This window comes from Muscardinus avellanarius (genome assembly GCF_963383645.1).
Source record: "Muscardinus avellanarius genome assembly, chromosome: 16".
In the NCBI taxonomy this organism is placed as follows: Eukaryota; Metazoa; Chordata; class Mammalia; order Rodentia; family Gliridae; genus Muscardinus; species Muscardinus avellanarius.
The window spans coordinates 62,415,921-62,441,986 of record NC_137802.1 but is presented as its reverse complement, the minus strand read 5'-3'; the positions used below and the strand labels follow the sequence as shown (position 1 = coordinate 62,441,986).

At 46.8% G+C, this 26,066-nt stretch overlaps 1 protein-coding gene across 1 annotated transcript in view; it reads left to right on the top strand.

Annotated features, from left to right (window-relative positions):
- Positions 1-12,716: 12,716 nt before the first annotated feature.
- Positions 12,717-26,066, top strand: part of WIPI1 (WD repeat domain, phosphoinositide interacting 1) — a gene marked incomplete at both ends in the record, with an annotated part of 37,527 nt that continues 24,177 nt past the window's right edge. Inside the window, 4 exons of the mRNA XM_080713241.1 lie at positions 12,717-12,796; positions 17,093-17,175; positions 18,907-19,076; positions 25,966-26,062. Of these exons, the coding sequence (XP_080569367.1) occupies positions 12,717-12,796; positions 17,093-17,175; positions 18,907-19,076; positions 25,966-26,062 (430 nt within the window). The remainder of the gene's footprint in view (positions 12,797-17,092; positions 17,176-18,906; positions 19,077-25,965; positions 26,063-26,066) is intronic.

Genomic DNA, 26,066 nt, shown 5'->3' with positions numbered 1-26,066 from the left:
CCAGTGCTCTGCTCAACCTCAAGGCCTCGTGCTGGCCTTGCTTAGGACTCTCAAGGTCCCTGGTGAGTCTCTGCTTACCAGGACTGCTTTCTACTTTGGGGGCCCCACACGAAGTTGGTGGGTGTTCCTGGAAGAAAGGGATTTGTCTTGTCTGCAAATAGCTTTTTTATTTTATTTTCTTTTTTGGTGGCACTGAGGATGGAAACCAGGGGCATTTTTACCTCCAAGGGACACCCCCCAGCCCTAGTTTTTATTCTTTATTTTGAAACAGGGTCTCACTGAGTTGCAAAGGGCCTAAGTAGCTGAGGCTGGCCGCAAACCGTGATTCTCCCATCTCAGCCTCCCAAATGCTGGGGTTATAAGTGTAGCTTTTAAATGATGTTGAACGGTATATATAATTCTGGGCTTTTCTGGAGCTTTGAACATACTCGTGTGAATTGTAAATTCAACAAGACACCCCCCCCCCCCGCCCTCCACTAATCTTCAGCAAAGACACCTGGGTGATTCTGTTCAAACAGAAGTCAAGCAGTCCGGGAGTTGAGCGTGGTGGCTCAGGACTGTAATCTCGGTACTTGGGAGGTTAAGGCGGGAGGATTGCGGGCTGGAGGTCAGCCTCGGCCACTTAGCAAGACCTTCAGAAACTTGGCTGCAGCCTGTTTTGAAATTTAAAAAAAAAAAATTAAGGATAGGGAATAGAGATAGAATGTCCCTGAGTTCCATCCCCAGTACCAAAAATGGAAAAAAGAAAGAAAAAGTCCAGGGCTTCTTGTCCTCACCCTGGCCTTCACACATCACGTCCCCGGCCTCTTTTCTGAATGCAAGACCCACTTCTTTCCCTACCTCTCCCCACCCCGGCCCCAGCCCTTCCAAACACTCTGCCTTGTCTTTCTTCTTAGCACTCGTCACTACTTAGATAGCCTTTTTTTCCCTCTCTGGCCGCACAGGCAGGAATGTTTATTTATTTTATCCAGAAGTGTCCCCCAAGGCCCTGGAACTGTGGCTGGGCACAGTTTGATAAAAGAAGGGGAAATAATAGCATACAATTCAATAGTCAAGCTTTCCAAACTTCTCCTCCTGCTGTGGAAGTGGCGAAGGAGGTATGTTTCCTAATTGTAGACAGGAAAGAGGTTTCAGACGCGCACCAAGGAGCCTCGGGTGTTTTTCTTTCTAGGTTTTGGGAGCGGGTCTTCCAAGTCCTACGTAGAAGTCTCCCTCAGGCGCCACTCGGGAAGTAAATACCTAATACCACTAGAGGGCGCTGTTCACCAAGAATCTCGTGATCCCTAGGCCATCCTGGTCCCTCCACCCAAATTCAAAGTTTCTTCAGCATCACTTACTTACCAGCTAGCTCAGGCTCACAGCGGAGCAGAAGATAACCCTTTGATTGGGAGCAAACAGTATCTTTATTTTGTTTTGCTTTGTTCTTTGGTACCGAGGATTGAATTCAGAGGCATTCTACCTCCACGCTACACCTCCCCACCCCCACCCTCCCACTCCGTGATCTTGGGGATTGAATCCAGGAGCCTTCTACCTCTGAGATACACTCCCAGCCATTTTTACTTTTGGTTTTAAAACAAGGCCTCTCTAGATTGCTGAAAGTCTGTCTGAGTTGCTGAGGCTGCCCTCAAACGTGGGATCCTCCTTCTCTGCCTCCCAAGTAACTGGGATCACAGGTGTGCACTACCAATCCTTGCCGCAAATGACGTTTTTAATTAGTGTGTGTGTGTGTGTGTGTGTGGTCCTGGGGATGGGACCCAGGGGCCTCTACCTCCGGGCTACACCTCCGACCTATTTTATATTTTATTTGGAAACAGGGTCTCACTAAGTTGCTGAGAACCTCACTAAGTAGCTGAGGCTGGCTTCGAACCTGTGCGATCCTCCTGTCTCAGCCTCCGAAGTACTGTGATTACCTGCATGCACCACCATGCCCAGCAAATAACGTTTTAAAATATTGCCAGCAGTGCCCTTGGGAATTTAAGCAAAACATTGGTCCCCGTCTAAAAGCTGCAACTCTCCACATCCCCTGTGTTTACACTTGTCTGTGGCCATCTTGGCACAGCCCCGCTTCCTTTTTACCCCTGGCCTCTCTGCCCTTCCAGAGGATGAAGCGCAGGTTACGATATTATTGATTTTTAGCCAGGAGCCGCCACAACCTGGGAACCCAGGGGAAGGAACTGAACACAATCTCCATCTCCATCACAAACCATCCCAGGACCTTTGGCAGCTTACCCAACATCCCTCAACCTTGATTTACTCAGCTGCTGGATGGGAATCAAAACTTCTGGGCCAGACAGATGTTTGAGCGTTAATTTTTTTTTTTTTTTTTTTTGGTGGTACTGGGGTTCCTGGAAGCCCTTCTATCTCCGTACTACACTCCCAGACCTATTTTTACATTTTTATTTGGAAACAGGGTCTCCTAAGCCAGCGCGTGCGGCTGGCTTCGAACCTGCGCGATCCTCCTGTCTCTGCCTCCCAAGCGCGGGGATTACAAGTGTGCACCACCACGCCCGGCAAATTTTTTTTAAAAATGTCTAAGGGTTCAAGTCAAGCTTTGTCTTCTATTTCCAGGATCACCCAGTGGGTAAATTCAAGTCCCCGAGACTGGTTGACCCTTCTCTGTATTCTTGTCTGGTCTTGCCTGGTTTTGAGATGTCTCCATGAACAAAAAACTCCATGGCTGCATCTCTCTATGTTGTCTTAGGCAATAGACCCTTGGTTGAAGGTAAGTGAGAAAGGCAGCTGAGGAAAGTTACTGTTTTATAGAATGAGCTCCGGCTGATCAGTAAGTATCTACTGAGAACGTGTGGTTCCCCTTGGGGTCAGAGGAGGATCGTGGGAGCAAAAGTAGGACAGATGAGGATGTAGACTCTGGCTCACTTTTTAGTGACATACCATTGTTCCTTGCTCTTGAAAGAACTGTCTAAGTCAAGGGATAGTAGGATGGTTGTTGGGTTTTACCTCCTGGCGCGGCTCTCTCTCTCTCTCTCTCTCTCTCTCTCTCTCTCTCTCTCTCTCCCTTTTTATTTTGAGACAAGGTCTCACTAAATTACCTGGGCTGACCTGGAACTTTTGATCCTCCTGCCTGTGCCTCCATGCCTGGCTCTACCCCTTCACTTCCCAACAACCGGTCGAGGGATGGGTCCATTTGAAGGACCAGGGCCCTTGACAAGGACTGTCCATTTTCTCGAGCCACGCTAGTTCATAAAGGCTGTGCCTATCATCAGAAACCAAGCAACAAACAAGCCCATTGTGCCTCTCGCCCCGCCGCCCCTCTGCCTGAGGACTTCCTGTTTGCCAATCACGGGGGAATCATCTCGATTCCCAGAAACCACCCTCCAGCCTGACTCCTCCCCTGGAACTATCAGGCTGACGCCCTGAGCTCTCTTAGGCGACACATCCTCCTCCCTCTCCCCGTCGTCACCCTACCAGGCTCCTCCTTGTGCCTTTTCTCTATAAAACGGTCCACTCTGGTTCAGCTCTTTCTCGGGTCACATTCTGGGCGTTGAGGCGTAAGCAGAAGAGAAAAAGGACATTCTTTCCTCTGACTTGGTTGTATAAAAATAGAATGGATTTTATAAAAAGAAGAGGACAGGGGTGTCATTTGCTCACCTAGTAGTTACTCTAATTACAGATGGCGGGGCGTCACAGGCAACCATATTGGGTGACAGGAGGCTTGAGTCAGACGGGATATACCGTTTCCAACTTCCGCTGCTAATGCCCCTACACATCCTCATCAGCGTCTTTAAATGACCACTTGATTGTTACCCAAGTAGAAAGTCTTTCCAGGAGCTGAGCCGTGGCCTGCCATTCTGTACGACCAAAGTTATTTAATTCCCACGGCCTGGCTTTATTCTCCCAGATTCGAGTGGATTGTGATTTCCCTAGAAAAGTTTTTTTTTTTTTTAACCCTCAGGGAAAAGGTAGACATTTAGGAGTTTCAACTGGAAGAAGAAGAAGAAGCAACAGAAAACTCTTATTTCCATCACAGCATAGTTGTTTTTGCTCCTCCGATATCCTTTGCTATTGTTATTTAGTAGAAAACTGTTACGGATTGGGAGAATATGGTTTTGGGGAAACTGTTCCTGGGGACCCCTGCTAGGGTCCTGGACACACTTTCCCTCAAACCACAACGAAACCCAAAACGACCAAAAACAGAAAATTACCGCGGGTTCTTATCCTAAGCTAAGAATAAATATGCATAGCTTGGACAGTTGCTAAAGATTTAAAGAAGTTTATTAAAAAGATAGAAATACAGAAGATAGTTATAGCCTATGCCATTGGAGAATGGCACAGGGGGTCAATTGGAATGAATATACCAAAGAACCCCAGTTTACTGAGTGTTTTTATCTTGACCGAGTCTGCGGCAGGTCCTTTGCTCTGTAGATATGCTGCCCTATGTCTTAGTCCAGTTTTCTGCTGTCTCCATCTCCGGACGCAGACCTCTACACCTTTTGCTACTCTCCCAAGATGTGTTAAATTGCTTCTCCGGGACCTGGGATTTCCTCCCATCCCTTAGGCCATCTGTCTCTCCTTAGAAATGTAAAGAGACCTCATCCCTGGCTCCCACTTTCTTTCCTTTTCTTTAGAAATGTAAATTACAAGTCCCTTCTTCCTGCCAGTCCTGGCTTTCTTTAGTACAAACGATATATTTTCAAAATTGAAAATCTTTCCCAATACTGATACATTAATACATTTTAAAACCCCTTCCCAATACTAGTACAAAAACCACCGTCGTAAGAATGAGAGGTTAGGGCCGGGCGTGGTGGCACATGCTTGTCATCCCAGTGCTTGGGAGGGCTGCGGGTTCACAGCCGGCCTCAGCTCTGTAGTGGGGCCCTCCACAACTTAGAGAGACCTTGTTTCAAAATAAATAATAAAAAATAGGGCTGGGGGCGTAGCTCAGAGGTCGAATGCCCCTGGGTTCAATCCCCTGTACCACCAAAAAAAGAAAAAGAAAAGGGGAGGTTCGAATGCCCCGAACCCAACATTCAAATAAGGCGCATCCTCTCCCACAGAGCCTAGAACCGAAACTTAGAAAAAGCAATGGTAGTCTGACATTCCATAAACTCAGCACCTCTGAACTTATTTATAGCTTTCTCCTTGGCTTTTTATAGCAATGTGCGTGCGGAGCCCCCAAAGCTGCTGCTTCCACCTCCGACACAGGTCGCAAACTGATCCTTCATACACCACATCCAGCCAGATGACAGTTGGGTGCAACCCACTTGGTAGTCTTTGAAAATAAGAATTAGTTGTCTACATTTTTTTTTTTTTTTGCGATACTTGGAATTGAACTCAGGGGCATTCTACCTCTTAGCTGTACCCCCAGCCCTATTTTTTATTCTTTATTTTGAAACAGGGTCTCGCTAAGTTGCAGAGGGCCTCTCTAAGTAGCTGAGGCTGGCTGCGAACCGCTATCCTCCTGTCTCAGCCTCCCAAATGATGGGATTACAAGTGTGTGCCACCACGCCCGGCCTAGTTGTCTGCATTTTTTTTTAACTTACATAAAAGTAGATAGGTTTAGCCAGGTGCAGTGCAGCACATCTGTAAGCCTAGTACCTAGGAGGATGAGATAGGAGGATCCAAGGTTCAAGGCCAGCCTCAGCAACTTATCCAGGCCCTCTGCAACTCTGTGAGACCCGGTTTCAAAATAAAAATAAAACACTGGGGGTATAGCTTGTAGGTAGAACCCCCCCAGGTTCAATCCCCAGTTCTGCAAAAATAAACAAATAAACCAATAATAAAATAACATTCAATAGGCTGAGACAGGAGGATCATGGTTTGCAGCCAGCCTCAGCTACTTAGTGAGCCCCTCTGCAACTCAGTGAGACCCTGTTTCAAAATAAATAATAAAAATACGGCTGGGGGTGTAGCTTAGAGGTAGAATGCCCCTGAATTCCATCCCCAGTACCACAAAAAAGTATACAGGTTTATATAAAAATAAACAGATTTCTATAAATATGGAATATATTTTACATATTCTATATACATGTATACATTTATAAATAATTTTTTGGTACTGAGGCTGGCCTTGAACCTGCAATCCTGTCTCAGCCTCTTGAGTACTGGGATTATAGGCATGTGCCACTATGTCTAGTGATATTTTATATGTTCTATATTTCTATATATTTTATATATTTATGTTCTACACATTCATATATTTATATAATATTTATATGTTCTGTATATATATATATATATTTTTTTTTTGGTGATACTGGGGTTCCTGGAAACCCTTCTACCTCTGGGCTACACTCCCAGACCTATTTTATTTAGAAATAGGGTCTCTTAAGCTAGCGAGGCTGGCTTAGAACCTGTGTAATCCTCCTGTCTCCACCTCCCAAGCACAGGGATTACAAGCATGTGCCACCACACCCGGCTTTTTTGTATATTTTATATCATATTTTACATGTCCTATATTTTAGATTTATATAAAACAATTTACACATAATATATATATATATATATATTGTGTGTGTGTGTGTGTGTGTGTGTGTGTGTGTGTGTGTGTGTGTGTGTGTGTGTGTTAGTTACTGGGGATGGAACCCAGGGGCTTTCTACTCTGGGATACACTCCCAGACCTATTTTATATTTCATTTGGAAACAGGGTCTCACTAAGTTGCTGAGAGCCTCACTAAGTAGCTGAGGCTGGCTTCGAACCCGTGGGATCCTCCTGTCTCAGCCTCCCAAGAACTGGGATTACAAGTGTGCGCCACCACACCCAGCTTATATTTTAAAATATATGTATAAAATATAGATGTACATATGTATATATAAATATAGACAGATTTATATATTGTCTTGGAAAAACTAAAAGCAGAGGAGGCAGCCCTGGGGCGGTATTTCCACGGGGTGGTGGTGGCCATGGAAGGTGAGCCCAGCAGCCCTTCATTCACAGGAAGGGCAGGGCTGGGAAGGAGGAGACCAGTTTTCCCCCAGCCTACATTTCCAGGCCTGCACTTTAGTTCCAGTGAACCAGCAATTCTGTTGCCACAGCAACATGCTGACGCTAATCACATCTTCCTAAATATCTGCCCGCAGGGCTGGCTGGTTTCTAAAACAGCACAGCGGGCTTCCTCCAGCCTACCCAGGAAATCAGCTTTGATTCTCCTCATCTTCCCAGCCACGCACCTCCGTCCAGTCGCCATGCCCAGCCAGGTCTTTCCTCAAAATCCCACTGAAGCTGGGCGTGGTGCTCACGCCTATAAACCCAGTAGTTGGGAGGCTGAGGGAGGAGGATCACGGGCTCAGAGCCACGCTCAGCAATGTAGTGAGACTCTCGGCAACTCAGAGAGACCTTGTTTCCAAACAAAAAAATCTGAAAATGGGCTGGGGGTGTAGCTTGGAGGTAAAACATCCCAGAGTTCAATCCCCAGCACCACAAACAAAACAAAAACAAAAAATTACTGCAGCTGGGTATGGCGGTGCACGCCTGTCATAGCGGCTGCTCAGGAGGCTGAGGCAGGAAGATGACAAATTTGAGGTCAGCTTAGGGGATTTAATTAGACCTTGTCTTGAAATGAAAAGGGCTGGAAGTATAGCTCAGTGGTATCGTGCATTTGGGTTCCATTTCCTGCACCCACCCCCCAAAAAAGAGCTATAGGACAACTTAAAATGTGGCTGGAATGAACTGAGATGTACTGTAAGTGAAAAATACACACCAGATTTTAAACATTTAGTTCTAGCCGGGCATGGTGGTGCACACCTGTAATTCCAGTACCTGGGAGGCTGATATAGGAGGATCGCAGGTTCGAGGACTCCTTATTCAACATAATGAGACTCTCAGCGACCTAGTGAGATCCTGTTTTAAAAAATAAAAATAAAAAAGGGCTGGGGATATAGCTCGGAGGTAGAAGGTCTCTGGGTTCAATCCCCAGCACCGCTGATAAAATAACAACAACAACAATAATAATAATAATAATAATAAATTCTAAAATAAAAATGAAAGTCTAAATTAACAATTTATATTTATTACTTTTTTAAATTGAGGTAGGATAGAAAGAATAAAAGATCAACTAAAAGGAGAGACAAGAAATGAAAAAGAGGCAATAACTTTATTTATTTATTATTTTACAGTACTAGGGATGGAATCCAGGGGCATTGTACCTCTGAGCTACATCCCCAGTTCTACTTTTCAGTCTGTTTCTTTTTGAAACAGGGTCTCACTGAGTTGCGAAGGGCCTCGCTAAGTAGCTGAGGCTGTCCATGAACCACGATCCTCCAGTCTCAGCCTCCCAAATGCTGGGATTACAAGCGTGCGCCACCACGCCCGGCTAGAGACAATAATTTTCATCTGAAAGCATTGTGTGGAGTTTCTCATGCCTTTCCTCCCCAGCCAGCATGCCTCGGGGACCCGTCACCCGTCACCCCAGGCCTGTCATTTCAAATCTCTGGCAATTCTATAAGACTTCACTCACAATCTTAACATTACTATATTTACCTACTTAGAAAACTGTCCCACGCACCATTCGTTAGCCTATGAATAGATATACTCTTAGGACAGATTGAGCATAAGGAGACAGAGAGCCTATGATGTAGAGTACGTTCTCAGAAACCTAGGATATAGCCAGGCGTGGTGGCGCACACTTGTCATCCCCACGCTTGGGAGGCGGAGACAGGAGGATCGTGCAGGTTCAAAGCCAATGCTGGCTTAAGAGACCCTGTTTCCAAATAAAATATAAAATAGGTCGCCGGGCGTGGTGGCACACGCTTGTAATCCTCGCGCTTGGGAGGCAGAGACAGGAGGATCGCGCAGGTTCGAAGCCAGCCGCGCACACTGGCTTAGGAGACCCTGTTTCCAAATAAAAATAGGTCTGGGAGTATAGCCTGGAGGTAGAAGGGCTTCCAGGAAACCCAGTACCACCAAAAAAAATAATATATATATTATATATAATTATATATATAATATAAATATAAATATATATAAGGTCTGGGAGTGTTGCCTGGAGGTAGAAAGGTTCCATCCCCAGTACCAGAAGAAGAAGAAGAAGAAGAAGAAGAAGAAGAAGAAGAAGAAGAAGAAGGAGGAGGAGGAGGAGGAGGAGGAGGAGGAGGAGGAGGAGGAGGAGGAGAAGGGGAAGGGGAAGAGGAAGAGGAAGAAGAAGAGGAAGAAGAAGAAGAGAAAACAGAAGCCTAGGATATCTGTTGATCAGATAATGCAACAGAAGTCAGCCTCGGGGTCTTGAAGATTGCCAGACCACCAGAAACTGCTTGTGATGGCCAGGCTGATCCCCCACACACCTTCCATGCCCACCTCTCACTAGGTCTCTTTGTGAAGAGGAGCCGGGACCCCAGAAGGAGGCCTCTCTCTTGAGATGGCCCACATTCTCCCTCCAAGGTGTATTCCTTGCTTTTCCAAATGAATCTCTATGTGTCTATACTTGACGCTCGCTAAATTTTTTTTTTTTTTTTCTGTCAGGAACATCAAAGACCCTGTCGTCCTGCATTGAGATCCTCTACTCTATCCCCGGGATCTCCTCAAACCTTCCCCTCTTCTTGCCAAGATGTTATTTTTATCATATTTTATTAAATAAGATTCATTATTAAGTTGTCCATATGTTTATTTAGGCGTGTGTGTGTGTGTGTGTTTGTGTGTGTGTGTGTGTGTGTGTGTGTGTGTGTGTGTGTGTGTGTGGTGTGTTACTGGGGGTCAAATCCAGGCACATTCTAAGCTCCACCCTCCAGTCCTTTCCATTTTTTGAAACAGTGTCTCGCATGCACCACCACACCCGGTTTACCCACATACCTTTTAAAATATATCTTCGAAGCCGGGCGTGGCGGCGCTCGCTTGTAATCCCAGCATTGGGGAGGCTGAGACAGGAGGATCGCGGTTCACAGACAGCCTCAGCTACTTAGTGAGGCCCTTTGCAACTTAGTGAGACCCTGTTTCAAAATAAAGAATTAAAGAATAGGGCTGGGGGTGTAGCTCGGAGGCAGAATGCCCCTGGGTTCCATCCCCAGTACTGCAAAAAAAAAAAAAATACACACACACACACACACACACACACTTAAGATTACCTGTAGAGCTCACACTGGCAGCTCATATCCTCTTTCCCTTGGACAGAACTACCTCGGAACAGCTCTTGAATCTGTCCTAATCTTTCCGGCCCCGCTGACATCACGTTAGCCCCGTCTCTTGTGTTCCTTTCCTCCCAGAATGTCACGTTGGTCCCCTAAAGACGTTAAAGCCTTCTCCCACTTCTCACGTGTTCAGCCCACCCAGGTTTATCTTCAAAAGACACTGCTTTTATCATGAAACGCTCCTGCTCAAAAACAGCTCCTCTCTCTACCCCAGAAAGCCCAAACTCATAATAACCAACTGATAATGGCTTCCGTGTTTCCCAACCTTACTGCGCACTTTATATAACTGTCCCTACGGCCCAGCACCTCGCAGGCCAGATGCCTGGTTTTCCGAATAGAACTGAAAAGACGGCAGCATTGCAGCCTAGCTGGGAGGAGGGAGGGGAAATGTCTTTGACCAAAAAAATGGCAACGATGATGTAGTTAAACCATTTTAAGAGCAGTTCTCTACATTTAGGATTGTTTAAACAACACCTCATGATCAGCTAAAGAGCCCTCACTATTTGTGGACCAACAGGATAAACTATTTATCCACACAGTCATTTTTTTTTTTTTTTTGTATTGGGGATTGAACTCAGGGACATTCTACCTCCAAGCTACACCCCCAGTCCAGTTTTATATCTTATTTGGAAATAGGGTCTCACTAGGTTGCTGAGAGCCTTGCTAAGTTCCGAGCCTGGCTTTGAACCTGCGATCCTCCTGGCTCAGCCTCTCAAGTACTGGGATTATAAGTGTGCACCGGCATGCCCGGCTTCCACAAGATGACCTATTTTAGAAAGGAATCGGTAGAAATAATAATAGACTCGAGAAAAGAAACTGCTGTATTTGCATCTCAGAAAAACAGAAGCAGAAAAACTCATGTGAAATAGTACCCCTTTGTGCATTGATTCTGGGTCTAAAGCTCAAATATAAATTAACATATAAGCCAAGTGTGGTGGCACATGCTTGGAATACCAGTACTTGGGAGGCTGAGACAGGAGGATCTGAGTTCTCAGACAGCCTCAGCTATTTAGCGAGGCCCTCTGCAACTTAGTGAGACTCTGTTTCAAAATAAAGAATAAAAAAAATAGGGCTGAGGGTGTATCTAGGAGGTAGAATGCCCCTGGGTTCAATCTCCCCAGGACCAATACACACACACACACACACACACACACACACACACACACACAAACATACTTTTGTTGTATATTGGGTACATTTGAGCTATACCAATCTAAAATTCTGTGTTATAGCAATAATTAGAATATCATTTAATTTTAAATTTTGAAAAGACATGAATTTAAAAACTGTCCAGAAATTATATAAATCTAAAGTTGGCAGCACTTCTTATTCACCGACTGTTGAGAGTAATCCTGTAGGGCAACGTATATTTAGCCTGGGGAAAATTAAATAAAAAAAGATTTTATCGGAATCTATCTCCTATAATGTGAATTTCCAATTGTGTTGTCTTTAAGACCTTTTCCCTTTCATAAATTACCACATCTCATACACATTTTTTTTTCATTTTTGCAGCTACAAATAAGACAGGTCTTGCCAAATACTGTTCAGCCATGTCATTTAGCCTACAAATCTTGAAAGAAGAGAAGACAAATACACACTCTACAACCTTATGTTACATTTTTAAAATTATTTAGGTACTTGGCATTGAGCTCAGGGACATTCTACCTTTGTGCTAAACCCCTAATTCTACTTCATTCATTCATTCGTTTATTCTTTACTTTGAAACAGGGTCTCGCTAAATTGCTGAGGCTGGCCTCGAACCTCTGATCTTCCTGTCGCAGCCTCCCAAGTGCTGGGATTACAGGCATACACCACGATGCCTGTCTTTGTTGTTACCTTAGGTAAATTCTTTAGCCATGCAAGGCTGCCATTGCTTCTTCTGTAATATGGTACAATTCTATTTTCCACACGAGGTTTCAAAAGAACTAAACAAGATAAAATACATGGTTAATACAGTAAGAGCGCTCAACCGCTCGGGGATGGATAAGATAACTTCTATCTGCCGAGCCAGGCCACAGCAGCCCCATTTGGAGAACTCTGGAGAAATCTGGAGGCAGCTTTGAGGACTCTATTAAAGAGTGGGGCTTGGCGTCTAACGCTGTCTACTGAGTTCTGTAGGATTTGCAGGCATAACAGGGGTTTGGGCGGGGCGGGGAGCAGCGCGTCCTCCGGTCTCCCTCGCGGCGGCCCGACGCAGATGCCCAGCTGCGGCCAGAAGTTGCGGCCTCAACCTCGCGCGTTCTTCCAGTCGGGCTGGGAGGGTCTGGCAATGAAAACATCACCACGTGGCCTGCCACTTTCGCTTCACGCCCTTTCGACCAATGGGGAGGCGGGTTGCGGAGTCGGGGGCGGGTCTCCAGCAGAGCGGTCCCGCCCACAACCGCCCGGGATTGGGTAAGGGGGCGGGACTCTCCCGCGCCAGGGCTTGGCTCGTGGCCAATGGGGGCCGGCGGCAGGGGCCCCGCCCAGTCAGCTGCTGGGTTCCGCGGCACCAGAGGGCGGGGAGTGGGCGGGGCGAAGTGAAGGGTGGGCGTGGCCAGGCGGGCGGGGCCTGAGCCCGGGCGGAGGAGCCGGCGCCCGCGGGCTGCTGAGGTGGCTGTCGCCGGCTCCGCGCTGCGGCTTCCCGGGTCGAGCCCCCAATGGAGGCCGAGGCTGCAGACGCCCCCCCGGGCGGAGCCCAGGCGGCGCTCAGCTGCTTCTCTTTCAACCAAGATTGCACGTAAGCCGCGGCGCCAGCCCTGCCAGGGAGGTGGGGGACGGAATGTCGCGACCAAAGGGTGTTGTCCTGTACCAACTTGTGGCGAAAGAGGCGCGGGCCTGCACCCCGAGAGCCTCGGCGGCACCGCCGGGGGTCGATCGCCTGGGCCTGGGTCTTATTAGCCGCCCCCTTCCTCGACGATGAGGGATCCCACCCCGATCCCTCCCCACTGCCAGCCCGAGCGTCTGCAAGGGCCGGCCAGGGTGAAGGGGGTTAAGCAGAGGGAGCGGGCTGAGCGAGGTCACAGAGTCCGGGCGGGACGGGGGCGCGGCGGCCGGAAAGCCCGAGACCCGAGTCGGAGTCTGGGAAGAGGGGCAGGGGCCGAGACAAAGGAGATGGGAGGGGACGGGGAAGTTAACCCAGCACGGTGTGGTTAGGCCCAGGAAGATGGGAGTACAGGAAAAACTTTCCCATTTGCCCTTGAGCATCTCAACGTGGCATCTGGGCAGGGCCTGGACACAGAGCCAGCCTATCCCTGCGGCCAGGCCGGACCCAGCGCAGGGCATCTTGCCTGGCCGCCTTGGATGTGAAAACAACAACAAGGAAAACTTTTCTCGCTGTTTCCAATCGCCCAACCCGCCAGGCGGAATCCCCTTCCGGCAGTCCCGGAACCCTTGCCAGGGCCCAGCCTGCGTTCACCCCCAGAAGCAGGCAGCCTGTTGCTTTCAAGTGGATTTTTAAATGTTTCGCTTTGATGTTCATATTTGGACTTTGGTCAAGAGAGCTGGGGACTGCTGGCCGGTGTTTCAGGCATCTGCAGGACTGTCTAGGGAGCAAATGTTTGCTTCTTGCCCTCTTTTATGGACAGGAGGCCTGGGGACCATATGGAAGAATCTCTTTGGAATGTGTTCCCTGGGCGTCCAGCACATCAGGCAGGGATGACCACTTCCTGCTGTACCCGTTTCTGTCTTGTTCCTGGATTGCTGGTGACTGACTGTGCCAATATTGAACATTCGATGGTGTAATTAAAGCCACCGCATACCATAAGCAGCCCTGGTTGCCATTCCTTCTGTGTTTCTGTTTAAAAACACCCTATGCTGAACAATATGCCTTTGTTTGGGGGAGGGACGACTCTATGTGTAATCAAGTAGCTCGACAGCTTGGTTAGTTTGGTGACTTTTAAGCTTTATATTGACCACAATAAAAGCAGACATTGCAACATCTCCCACTACTTATATACAAATAATATCCACAAAATAGTATGCGCTATGTTCTATGTCTTTTTAGAAGCTACTCGCAGACTACTAACCTGTTTTTAGGACCCACTCATGGGCTGCGACTTACTCGATAGATTAAATACTGAAGTTTTGTAAGAAAACATTTTGCAAGGGGGTATTTCTGATGAAATGCCTGGGTGATGTTTTCCTTCCCAATTGAACACAGTTAAGGAGGAGAATTTGTTTGCTTATAAGTAGCAAGTCTTCAAAATTATGCTTTGTAATATTATTAGATTTGCAAAACAATATGTTTTACTCTTTTTTTTTTTTTTTTTTTTTTTTTTTTTTTGGTAGTACTGGGGTTCCTGGAAGCCCTTCTACCTCCGGGCTACACTCCCAGACCTATTTTTACATTTTTTAAATTTGGAAACAGGGTCTCCTCAGCCAGCGTGCGCGGCTGGCTTCGAACCTGCGCGATCCTCCTGTCTCCGCCTCCCAAGTGCGGGGATTACAGGCGTGAGCCACCACGCCCGGCTGCTCTGGTTATTAAATAATACAAAGTAAGCCCCAGATCTCTATAGCACTTGGATGAGAATGTTATTTTCAAAACTATAGGATGCTTTGGAAGGTAATTTCCTTAGTCTCTACTGTCAGTTCTGTTTTCTTGCATGAAAGCTTTGCTGGGCAGCTCTGTCTCACCTATAAATAAAAGTCCTTGTCACACAGTCAGTCGCCTTGAGCCATGGAGGGTATGACACTGGATTTTAAAATAAGACAATCCCCTTACTGAACGTGTTTAGGTGTACCAGTCTGTCTTTTGCTGTAAATGGAGGCTGAGTTTGGAATCCAGTATTTCTGTAGAAGCCAGGTAAAGAGAATCAATCTTTCCCAGTGTCCTGTGCTCATGCGTGGTGTTTGGTGCTAGGCTAGACACCTTAGAGACAGCTTTAAATCTGTTTACTGATGATGTATTTGTCCCAAACTTCATCCCCACGAGCAGTAGTGAGAATTTTATTTTCCTACAGAAAAGTCTTACGGATAAAATAACGTCTAAGCCTGAACTCCCTGAGAGTCTTATGCCATTGATCCGTCATTTAAAACGTAATAATAATCACACTTCTATTTTCTTATTTTTAAATTCTTCCAAGCTGGGCATGGTAGAGCACACCTGTGGTCCCAGCTGCTCCACAGGCTGACTCGGTAGGATCACCTGAGCTCTTGGGTCTGAGACCAGCTTGGGCAATCTAGTGAGACCCTGTCTCAAAAAACAAACAAAAAAACAAAACAAACAAACAAAAAAAGCAAATACTTATGTTCCAGGGATATGATTTACATTTGGAAATTACTTCAAATTGGGTTTAAGAAGACCTCGGCTGCAATACTTTTGCAAGTTTTACTGACCTCGGTTTGCAACTAAACGTGTCTATATTTATGTGAAGAGGTTTCCATGAAAAAGGTTTAAAAAGAGTCATCACTACAGAGCACATTTTGAAGTGCTGAGATTTATCTAGCTTGCTTATATAGTTGCTATTTGTCTGTGGTTCTAGACACACCAAACCCCAGTGCTAACTGTACTGCTACTGTTATGAAAATGTTTGCACAGCAGTTTAGTTACTCCGCAGGTTGGAGCCTAAGGGACAGAAACAGTTACCTTGTAGCTTAGGAGTTGACTGTAAGTCACCTGTCCCTGTGTTCCAGGCAGAAAAAAAAAAATGTTTAAGTAGAAAAAATAAATTCCAAGGGAAAATCATATGACCTTCTCTTTTTTAGGTTAGTGAAATAAGAGAGCTTTGGCATCCAAGCTTGTAAGTTGCTTATTTTAGTAGATGCTCCCTGTGAAGAATGACTCTCACCTTTCCATGTATTCGCTTTAAATGAAGAGGCTCAACTAAACCATTTTAAGGTCCGCATCAAGTCTTGGATGTACTCAGGGTCAGACTGCTTATTCTGACTGTGTTCCATGCAAAATTTAGATCATCTATGAGATTTTTCAAACAAACAGGAGAGAGTTGGGTGGGGATTCCCAGGCCCTAGACAAAGTTGACTAATTTGATTTTATCTTGAAGTTAAGGAAACCTGGATTCATAACTTGCCTTTATCTACATGTTGAAGAGTAGAAAATTTAAGCCAGGCCTGGTGGCACATGCCTGTAATCCTCATCCTTGGGAGACTGAGACAGGAGGATCACAGTTTCAAGGGAAACCTCAGCAAATAGTGAGATTCTCAGCCACCTAGTGAGGCCCTGTTTCAAAATAAAAATAAAATAAAATAGGGCTAGAGGCGTAACTTAGAAATAGAATGCCCCTGGTCTCTATCCCCAGTATCATACATACATAAAAAGCAGAAAATTTAAAGGTCAATACATTTTTTAGCCCTCACTGACCCAGATTAATGTTTAGTTTAATTTTATTTATTGACTGTGATAACAGGTTTATGGAACATAGCAGGAAGCAGAGTTCTCAACCGTGGCTGTACATAGAGTCTTTGAACTTTTAAAAAAAATCCAATTAAACTTCCCATTGAGTTTATTTAGTATCAGGGATGTTTTCTTGGAAACTGATGAAAAGGAGCATCTATTCAAATTTGCCTACCCATCATGCCTCCCGTGCAGGTACATTTTTTTTTAAGCAAAAATGGGCAAAAAGAAAAAGTCATTAAGGAAAGAAAAAATGATTTTAACCTCTTGGTAATGTCTTTTTAAAGCAAGACCCCCTCATTGTGCTGGAGGAGGAGCCATCAGGAGTAATGTTAAAAATTCCATTTTCCCTATACCTGCCCAGCGAGGAAAACATGATCTCTGATAGGTTTGACATTTTGTTTGATGAGAGAGCCATTAATTTGTGTCTCTTAACCATTTCTTTTTTGCTTCTTTCTTTTCTTTTTTTAAAGTTGCTTCTGACCTTTTTCCTCTTGGTGTACCTGCTGGCCTACTATGGCATGCTTGCCATCTGGAAGGTGATTGAGGAGGATCTAAGGTCCAGGGGTGGGACGTTTACCTGCATCCTCTGAGCCTACGGGAAAGCCCTGTCTGTTTTCAGAGGGATCTGCGGTTGGCATACAGTACCTGCTATCTTTCCCACGCTGTCATTTTCGTCCACAGGTCCCTAGCCATTGGAACCAAAGCCGGCTACAAGCTGTTTTCTTTGAGTTCTGTGGAACAGCTGGATCAAGTCCACGGAAGCAGTAAGAGTGTGTGTGTGTGTGTGTGTGTGTGTGTGTGTGTGTGTGTTCAGTCTCAGGGCCACAAAATCCTCTCTATACTTTAATCTTGACCTTTCTGACTTTCCTTCCCATAACCATCAAATTTGAATCCGTATTTTTCAAATGTAACAATAAATCAATCTCCACTTGCTTAGAAAAAAAACCACAAGGAAGCTCTTATTAAAATTTGGCAATAGCTTAAGTAACATTTTGTGTGTTAAGAAACCCTCATTTGAAATCATAGCATTAAAACTTTCAGTATAATTAATGTGCACAGTCATCAATTTTTATAATTGTCTAACCAATAGGTCACTTGTGGTGTCTTTTACACAATGGTAAGGCATTGCAGAACGGTGCTACCATTCAGTCAGTCGGGGCTGTGTTTGCTTTGTTTTAGTAAAGCAGCACTAACCTTCAATATGGCCCTCACTGAAGATGTTAAAGTATTTCTAGTGAATATTAATAAGTCAGCTTTTCTGGGTATGGTGGCAGATGCCTGTAATCCTTGGGAGGCTGAAACAGGATTGCGAGTTCAAAGCCAATCTCAGCAATCCTCAGCAACTTAGCAAGATCCTGTATCAAAATAAAAAAAATAAAATAGGGCTAGGGGTATAGCTCAGAGGTAGAATATCCCTGGGTTCAAGCCCCAGTATCACACACACACACACCAAAAAAAAGCTTAGAAATGTGCCTCTCAGTTGGGCATGATGGCACACGCCTATAATCCCAGTACTTGGGAGATGGAGACAGGAGGATCACGGGTTCAAGGACAGCCTCAGCAAGCAGTGAGACTCTCCATCAACCTAGCAAGATCCTATTTCAAAATAAAATAGGGATGAGAGTACACCCCAGAGGGAGACTGCCCCTGGATTCAATCCTTAGTACCAAAGAAAAAAAGAAATATAACTTTTTTTCTTAGGGTAATAGTTTATGTCCTCACATTTGTGAATATGCAAACACTGGGTTTCCCAAAGAGGGGATGATTAGGAAATAATTTTTGAGTTCTCTGGTATCATTTTTGTGGGTATTTTGCTCTGTATCTGCCTGATGTTCTTCCCTGTGGGACTTACCCAAGCACACTCCAGGCAGGCCCGTGACAAGGCGGTCTTGCCGAGGCCTTACCGTGTGTGCTTGGGAGGCTAGCCTTCCTAAGTATAGCGGTACTCTCCTGGTGCTAATACTAATGTCCAGATTGTCTTCAACAAGGGGATTCCAGCAAGGGACAGGGAGCATAGCAAGAGGGGCTACAGAATGAGCCATTTTACTGTCCCTCCCAGAGTGGCACCCCTCTAGCACGTTCAGAAAAATCCTGAAGACAAGGTCCCCCAACCGAATGATCACTCCTCTGGACTCTCTCAGGGAGCAAGGTCAGACTGAGACTGTCCAAACGCCAGAATGTGTTTAACAGAGGAAACAGTGGAGCCAGAGGGTCTGGAGGGTGAGACCCATGTGCGCATCACTCCACGGTGGCTCTGGAGATGCTGGTTGTGGTACCCTGGTCACTAGTAGGTCCCTTCTTTGCTTTAGCTATTTGGCCGAGACTCTGGGAGTGCTAGCCAGGAAAGGGCTAAAGCTCCGGTGGCGGGATGGATGTGTGCTGAGGGAGGGCACCCAGCCCAAGAGACCTGGAGCCCTTCGTGAAGCGGCGTTTGTCATGCCCAACATGGGAGCTTGCAGTGATCTCACGGTAACCTCGCTGTCCCCCCGCCCCAGATGAAATCCCTGACGTCTACATCGTGGAGCGCCTCTTCTCCAGCAGCCTGGTCGTGGTGGTCAGCCACACAAAACCGCGGCAGATGAACGTGTACCACTTCAAGAAAGGCACGGAGATTTGTAATTACAGCTACTCCAGCAACATCTTGTCCATACGGCTGAACCGGCAGGTAAGGAGGCGAAGCCGCTCGGGGCCTCGAGGAGTCTGCTGCTGCAGCCGGAGAAAAAGAGGAACACATTTAGGGGTGAATGTCTCTACAGCAAGTTTCGAAGGCTGAGGGGAATGTTGGCCCGCAGGCCTGAGGTCACAGGGATTGTGTGAAGAGAGACTCCGATATTTGCCTTATTGACACGTGTCTGCCAGACGTGTCATGCTGGACTGATATGTGACGCGTGTCAAGCCAGAGTGCATGCTGTCTCGTGTTCTTTCTCCAGTTGGCCACTGGCTGGCCTGGTACACTTCCCCTGGCAGGCTGAGCTTCAGTATGGATGGGTCAGAGCTCCCCTCCAGTCTGTCTCACGGGCTGCCCCAGGACCACCCTAACCCTGTGGAATGCCTCTGCCGTTCTTGGCCCTAGACGGTGTTGTTCATTGCAGATGGCGGCTGAACCTCTGAAAATGTGACGCCTAGCCAGGCATGGTGGCACACACCTGTAACCCCAGTACATGGGAGGCAGAGACAGGATAGAGGATCGGAGGTTCAAGGACAGCCTCAGCCCTTTAGCAAGACTCTTCAGCAACCTAGAGAGACCCTGTTTCAAAATAAAAAGTGCTAGGGGTGTAGCTCAGAGTAGAATGCCCCTGGGTTCAATCACGAGTACCAGAAAAAACCTAAGGCCTAAGGGAAGTGAGGTCCTCTGGGTTAGCTCTGGAGCCAATCGGTAAAGCATTCTTCTCAGCCAGGCGTGGTGGTGCACACTTGTAATCCCAGCATTTGGGAGGCTGAGACAGGAGGATCAGGTTCTCGGCCAACCTCAGCAACTTAGTGAGGCCCTTCACAACTTAGTGAGACTCTGTCTCAAAAGGAAGAATAAAAATAGGGCTAGAAGTATAGCTTGGAGGCAGAATGCCCATGGGTTCCATCCCTAGTTCCTAAAAAAAAAAAAAATAATAATAATAATAATAATAATGAATAATAATCGCCCTTCTCCTGCCATCTACTTGGGCTTTTCTGTCTCAGCTACTCAGTCTCATCCTTCTGTTGTTTTTCTCTCTCCAGCTGGCCCTTAGAGACGTTCCCTCGTAGCTGGGCGTGGTGGCACAAGCCTGTAATCCCAGAACTTGGAAGGCTAAGACAGGAAGATCTCAGGTTGATGACCAGCCTCGGCCACATAGCAAGACCTTCAGCAATCTAGTGAGACCCTATTTGTAAACAAGAAATAAGAGTTGGAGATGTAGCTGAGAGGTAGAATGCCCCCAAGTTCAGCCCCCAGTAGCCACCCCTACACACACAAAGTGTTTTCTTTGTCGAAGGATGGATTATTCTGATCTCAAATAGGTAATATGTCCTCTCTGAAATGTCAACTCTTGCTAAGTAAGCCTTTGAGGCATTAGCAGATTTCCTCTGGAATGACTGGATTTTATATCCTGCGAGATCAGGGGCACCTGGCACTTTTGTTACAACTATAAATCCCAGTGGAAAAGCGTGCCCAAGTATCTGATCCTGACTATTAAGTAAGTGAATAAAGAGACCCTTTGTGTGAGCGTGCAGAACCGTCCACTCAATTAAGTATTCCCAGGAAGGCAGAGGTGGCGGCATTCATTAAGGACAATGTGGTGGTTTTTTTCTTTGTATCTGAACTATGAAGCACTAATTATCATTATTATCATTATTTTATTTTTTTCCACAATGAGACAAGTGAAGTGCTGGCTTAAGTTTCTGAGAAGACAGGGACTGTCACTTTGAGTCAATCAGCCATTTTGATCCAGTGTCCCCCTTAAGTCCAGAGAGAGCCGGGTGGTAGAAAATGGCCCGAGAAACAGAAGATGGAAACGTTTCGGTGAGAAGTAGCAGACTCTAAAGAAGAAAAGAAATTCGGGTTCTCGGCCAGGGAGGGAAAGGCAGTCGGAGGGTTTTCTACTCGAATTTTCGGCAGAGTTCTTGGCTCGGGTGCTCTCTCTGAGACCTGTTAGTAAGTAGCGTGTTAAGTTTCATCGCAGAGCTCTTTGTGCACACAGAGCAGCCCGTACATGAAGGCTAGATGTCTTTTTTTTTTTTTTGGTACCTGTCTTCTTAAGACTGCTTAGTCCAATGTTCTATAAAGAGCAGAACCCTCAAATAATGTCTGTTGCATTTATCGACTTGGGTGATTTCGCTCTTCATGTCTGGTATTTTCATTGGCAAATGGGACCAGGAAGGACGCTTCTGGTGCCTGTTAACCTCTGCTGACTAATAAGTAAGTTAATGAGTTAAATAAGCGAGTGAGTTAAATAACTCATTCGCTCTAGCTCCTGCCTCTCCCCATCCCCCCACTCCCCACCCCCTGTCTGATGTGCACAGCTGTCAGGTCTAAGGTCCTCCCCGCCCCAAGCGGCTCTTCCCCTAAGAGAGAGACTTAAAGCAAGTCTGAAAGTGAGTAGGTTTGCTTTTCTTCAGACAAGCAGGTTGGAAACTTCACTTTGGGTTTAGGTGGCTCAGTGCTACCGGGCTTCCTTGCCAGGCGGGGTCCCACCACTGTGTCCACAGAGCCCCCACCCAGGGGAAAAGAAAGGGCAAGGATTGCACATCCTGTTCTGTAATCCAGGGCCCGTGACAGCAGGTCTTCAGGCAGTCCTTTTGTTTTGTTTGTTTAGTTTTGTTTGTAGTACTAGGGCTTGAACCCAGGGGTGCTCTACCTCCGAGCTACGCCCAGACTGATTGAATTTGGGGAGGTTGTTTTGCGGTGCTGGGGATGGAACTCAGAGGCATTCTGCCTCTGAGCGACACCCCCAGCCCTATTTTTTTTTTTATTCTTTATTATTTTGAAGCAGGGTCTCACTGAGTTGCTAAGGGACTCACTAAGTAGCTGAGGCTGTCCGTGAACCGGGATCCTCCTGTCTTAGCCTCCTGAATGCTGGGATTACAAGCATGTGCCACCTCGCCTGGCTTCATTTTTTTGTTTTGAAACAGGTCTCACTAAGATGGCTGAGGGCCTCACTCACAAAGTTGCGGAGGCTGTCCTAGACCCCGGGATTCTCCTGCCTCTGCCTCCCCAGTACTGGATTACATGTGTGCCACCATGCCTGGCTTCCAGGCGTTCCTTTTTACAACACAGGAAGGCGGGCATGGCAGTGTACGCTTGTAATCCCAGCACTTGGGAGGCTGAGGCAGGAGAATCACAGGACAGAGACCAGCCTCAGCAATTTAGTGAGACTCTGTTTCAAAATACAAAATGAAATCAGGCTGGGGATGTAGCTCGGAAGTAAAATGCCAGTGGGTCCAATCATCATCAGTACCAGAACACACACACACACACACACACACACACACACACACACACACACACACTTAAAGATCTGTAGGAGTTTGAAGGAAGCAAAATACCTATTTTCTTCTAAATATATAGAAGAAAAAATACTTAGTGTTGTGCTGCGATTCATGTTTGGTTGATACGATTCCCCTTGTAGTTAATTGGGGAGCATATTTTATGGAATATGACAACAAGCCAGATGTGGTTTCACACGATTACAGTTTGCCATCTGCCCCTGTTCTTCAACCTCAGCTGGATTAGACAGAAGTCTGTGAGGCTCAAGGACAGATGCTGTAATTTTTTTCCTAATTGATAAGGAAGAATGATTACTTATAAAACATCAAAAAGTAGATGCACATAAAAGTGACCAGGAAGGGCAGGGGAACGGCAAGGCCCCGGTTCTGCTGAGACCGTAAACTGGTGGTTAACAAAGGAGCCGCCAGCGTGCTCATGCACAGGGCTGGGAGCCCAGGGCTTCTGTCTGTCTGTCTTCCTTTTTACTCTTGTCTATAGCCCGTGCTGGGGTGACCAGCATCTCAGCTCAGTGGCCACAGAGCAGATGGTGTTGTGGAAGCTGGTGGGAAACCGAGTAGATGAGGTCATACGAGCTCGGTGGAGGTGTCCAGCCTGCAAGAGGCCCTTGTCAGACCCTGCCATGGTGGGAGTGGAGCTGAGAGGGGCTCAGGGGGGCAATAGAAACTCCAGGACAGCCAGAGTGGTGGTGTGTGCCTGTAATCCCTGCTACTGCAGAGGCTGGGGCGGGAGGATGGCAAGCCCAAGGCCAGCTTGGGCAATTTAGCAAGATTCTGTCTCAAAAAATAAAAAGTGTTGGGGATTCAGCTCAGTGGTAGCGTGCCCCTGGGTTCAATCCCTAATATGGAAGGAAGAGAGAGAAGGAGAAAGGAAGAAAAGAAAGGGGATATGTCAGAACAGGAAAAAGTATAAAATAATAGCATCTAAACCATGATATGTATTGACAGAAGGCAAAATAACCAGGTAAATTAGAGAATAAATATTTCACAGAGAACCATTAATATTTAACCTAAATTTGGGGATCCTGTTTACACACACACACACACACACACACACACACACACACACACACGCATATTAACCTGTCAGCATACATCCTCAGATCTGTGGCTGCAGAGTCTTAATTAAAACAGGGAACAGTAGCTTTTCATGGTGGTGCCTATAATACAAGTACTTGGGAGGCTGAGATGAGGATCACAGGTTCCAGGCCGGCGTGCTATAACTTAGTGCGTGTTGTAACTTAGTGAGGTCCTGTTGCAAAAAAAAAAAAAAAAAAAAAAAAAAAAAAAAGGAGAGGGGAGCTGAGCCAGGCATGGTGGTAGATGCCTGTAAACCCAGTACTTGGGAAGCTGAGACAGGAAGATCGCTGGTCTGAGGCCAGCCTCAGCAACTTAGCAAGACCCTGTTTCAAAATTAAAAAAGAAAATAGAACTAATGTTATAGTTCAGAGGTAGAATACCCCTGAGTTCAATCCCCAGTAACACAAGAAAAAAAGGGCTCGGGGTATAGCTCAGCAGTAGAGCGGCCCTGGGTTTAATCCTCAGGACCACAAAAAGGAGAGAGGTACTTAACATTTATTTTCCTGCCTGGTTGAAGCTGATGGTCTCCATTTCTCTGAGCTGTGAGAAGTCTTACCAGGAAAACACCAGGGCAGGCTCTTCTCGGAGGAGACCCTGCCACCTTTTGCTAACATTTTTGGGGTACTTTCTCTTCTAAGTCACAGTCCTTGGAGTCAAAGGAGCGTGCCTGCGAGCAGGGGTTCTCAGCCCGGCTGAGCATCCCGATCGCCTGGCATACTTGTTTAAAGATGGCCCAAGCCTGAATCTCCGAGGAGTGTCCAGGGCATGCTCCTTCTGTGATCCTGGTGCTTATCCAAGTCTGAGAGGCACTGGCCTGGGGAGCCAAGCCAGACCTGTGCAGGGGCCGAGACAGCTGCTCGGCGTGCGGACAGAGCTGCCGGGCCCTAATGCCTTGGACGCGGGCTCACCAGCACTTGTACTCACTCAGCACAACGCTCCTTTCGACTCAGAGTGCCGCCATTGGGACGAGGCTCTGAACCCCACAGGCTTCCATCATCTGAAGAGGAGGAGAGGGCTTCTAAGGCGCAGGGGCGGGTGGGATGCCCTAGAGGGGAGCTCAGCACTGGGAGCGCGGAGATGGGCCTGGGAGGGGGTCACCATGAAGGCTGGGGATTTTGCCAGGTCCCCTTCCCAGGGTAGAGATGGCAGTGAGTGTCAGTGCCCCTCACCTGAACCCAGCGGTGGGACCAAAGATGGTTCAGATCACTCAGATTTCAGGATTTTTCAGATTGGGGATATTTGCATTGCTGGTTGAGCGTCCTAACCTGAAAATCCAAAATCTGAAATGCTGCCAACTCTGAAAGCTTGCGAGCGCTCAGGATTTTGTCGGCACATTTCAGATTTCTGTTTATTTTTGTGGTACCGGGATTGAGCCCGGGGCCTTGCACATCCTAGGCAAGCGCTCTACCACTGAGATACACCCCCAGCCCTTTTTTATTTTATTCTGAGATAGGGTTTCAGCACGTGGCCCAAGCTGGCCTGGAATTTGTGACCCTCCTTCCTCAGCCTCCTGAGGAGCTGAAATTGCAGGCACCACCACGCCCAGCGCATTTCAGAGTTCGGGATTAGGGATGTTCGACCTGTGTCTGGAGAGTGGTAAAACCTAGGATTTGCTGATACAGAAAGTACAAAGAAACCCACATTTATGTACAAGGGAGACCTCTGTCACCAGTGCTGAAAGGCAGCCTGCTGGGGAATAAGAATGGAGATTACCCCAAATGGCCTTAAATGAAAAACAGAATCTTCTCAAGTGGTCAGAAACCCCTGTCCTAAAGAGAAGAAAGTTCTAGATGGAGGGAGGAAAGGGAGGGGGGAGGGGAGAAACCTCAGTTTCTAAACAAATATCTTAAGATCTCATGCATTAAACTATTGTTTAGCCGGGCGTGGTGGCACATGCTCATAATCCCTGTGCTTGGGAGGCGGAGACAGGAGGATCGCACAGGTTCGAATCCAGCTGCGCTGGCTTAAGAGACCCTGTTTCAAAATACAAATATAGCCAGGCGTGGTGGCGCGCGCTTGTAATCCCCGCACTTGGGAGGCTGAGACAGGAGGATCGCGCAGGTTCGAAGCCAGCCTCAGCTACTTAGTGAAGCTCTCAGCAACTTAGTGAGACCCTGTTTCCAAATAAAATATGTATTTTTTTTAAAAAGGTCTGGGAGTATAGCCCGGAGGTAGAAAGCCTCTGGGTTCCACCCCCAGTACTATTAAAATACAAATATAAAAAATAGGTGTCTGGGAGTGTAGCCCGGAGGCAGAAGGGTTTCCAGGAACCCCAGTACCGCAAAAAAAGAAAGAAAGGAAAAATAAACCCCCCAAACTACTGTTTAAGTGGATAATGATGTGGGTGCGCATGTGCGTACATAAACATGATCTTCCAAAGACATCACGCAGATCCCTTCTCCATCAGGCACAGACTCAAGTTAGGACTCATCCAGAAGAGGAGTGGTTTGGATGCGGCTGGGCCTTTGAGGGTGACTAATGAGTCCGTGTGATTACAGAGGCTGCTGGTCTGCCTGGAGGAGTCCATTTACATCCACAACATTAAAGACATGAAGCTGCTGAAGACCCTCCTGGATATCCCTGCCAACCCAACAGGTAG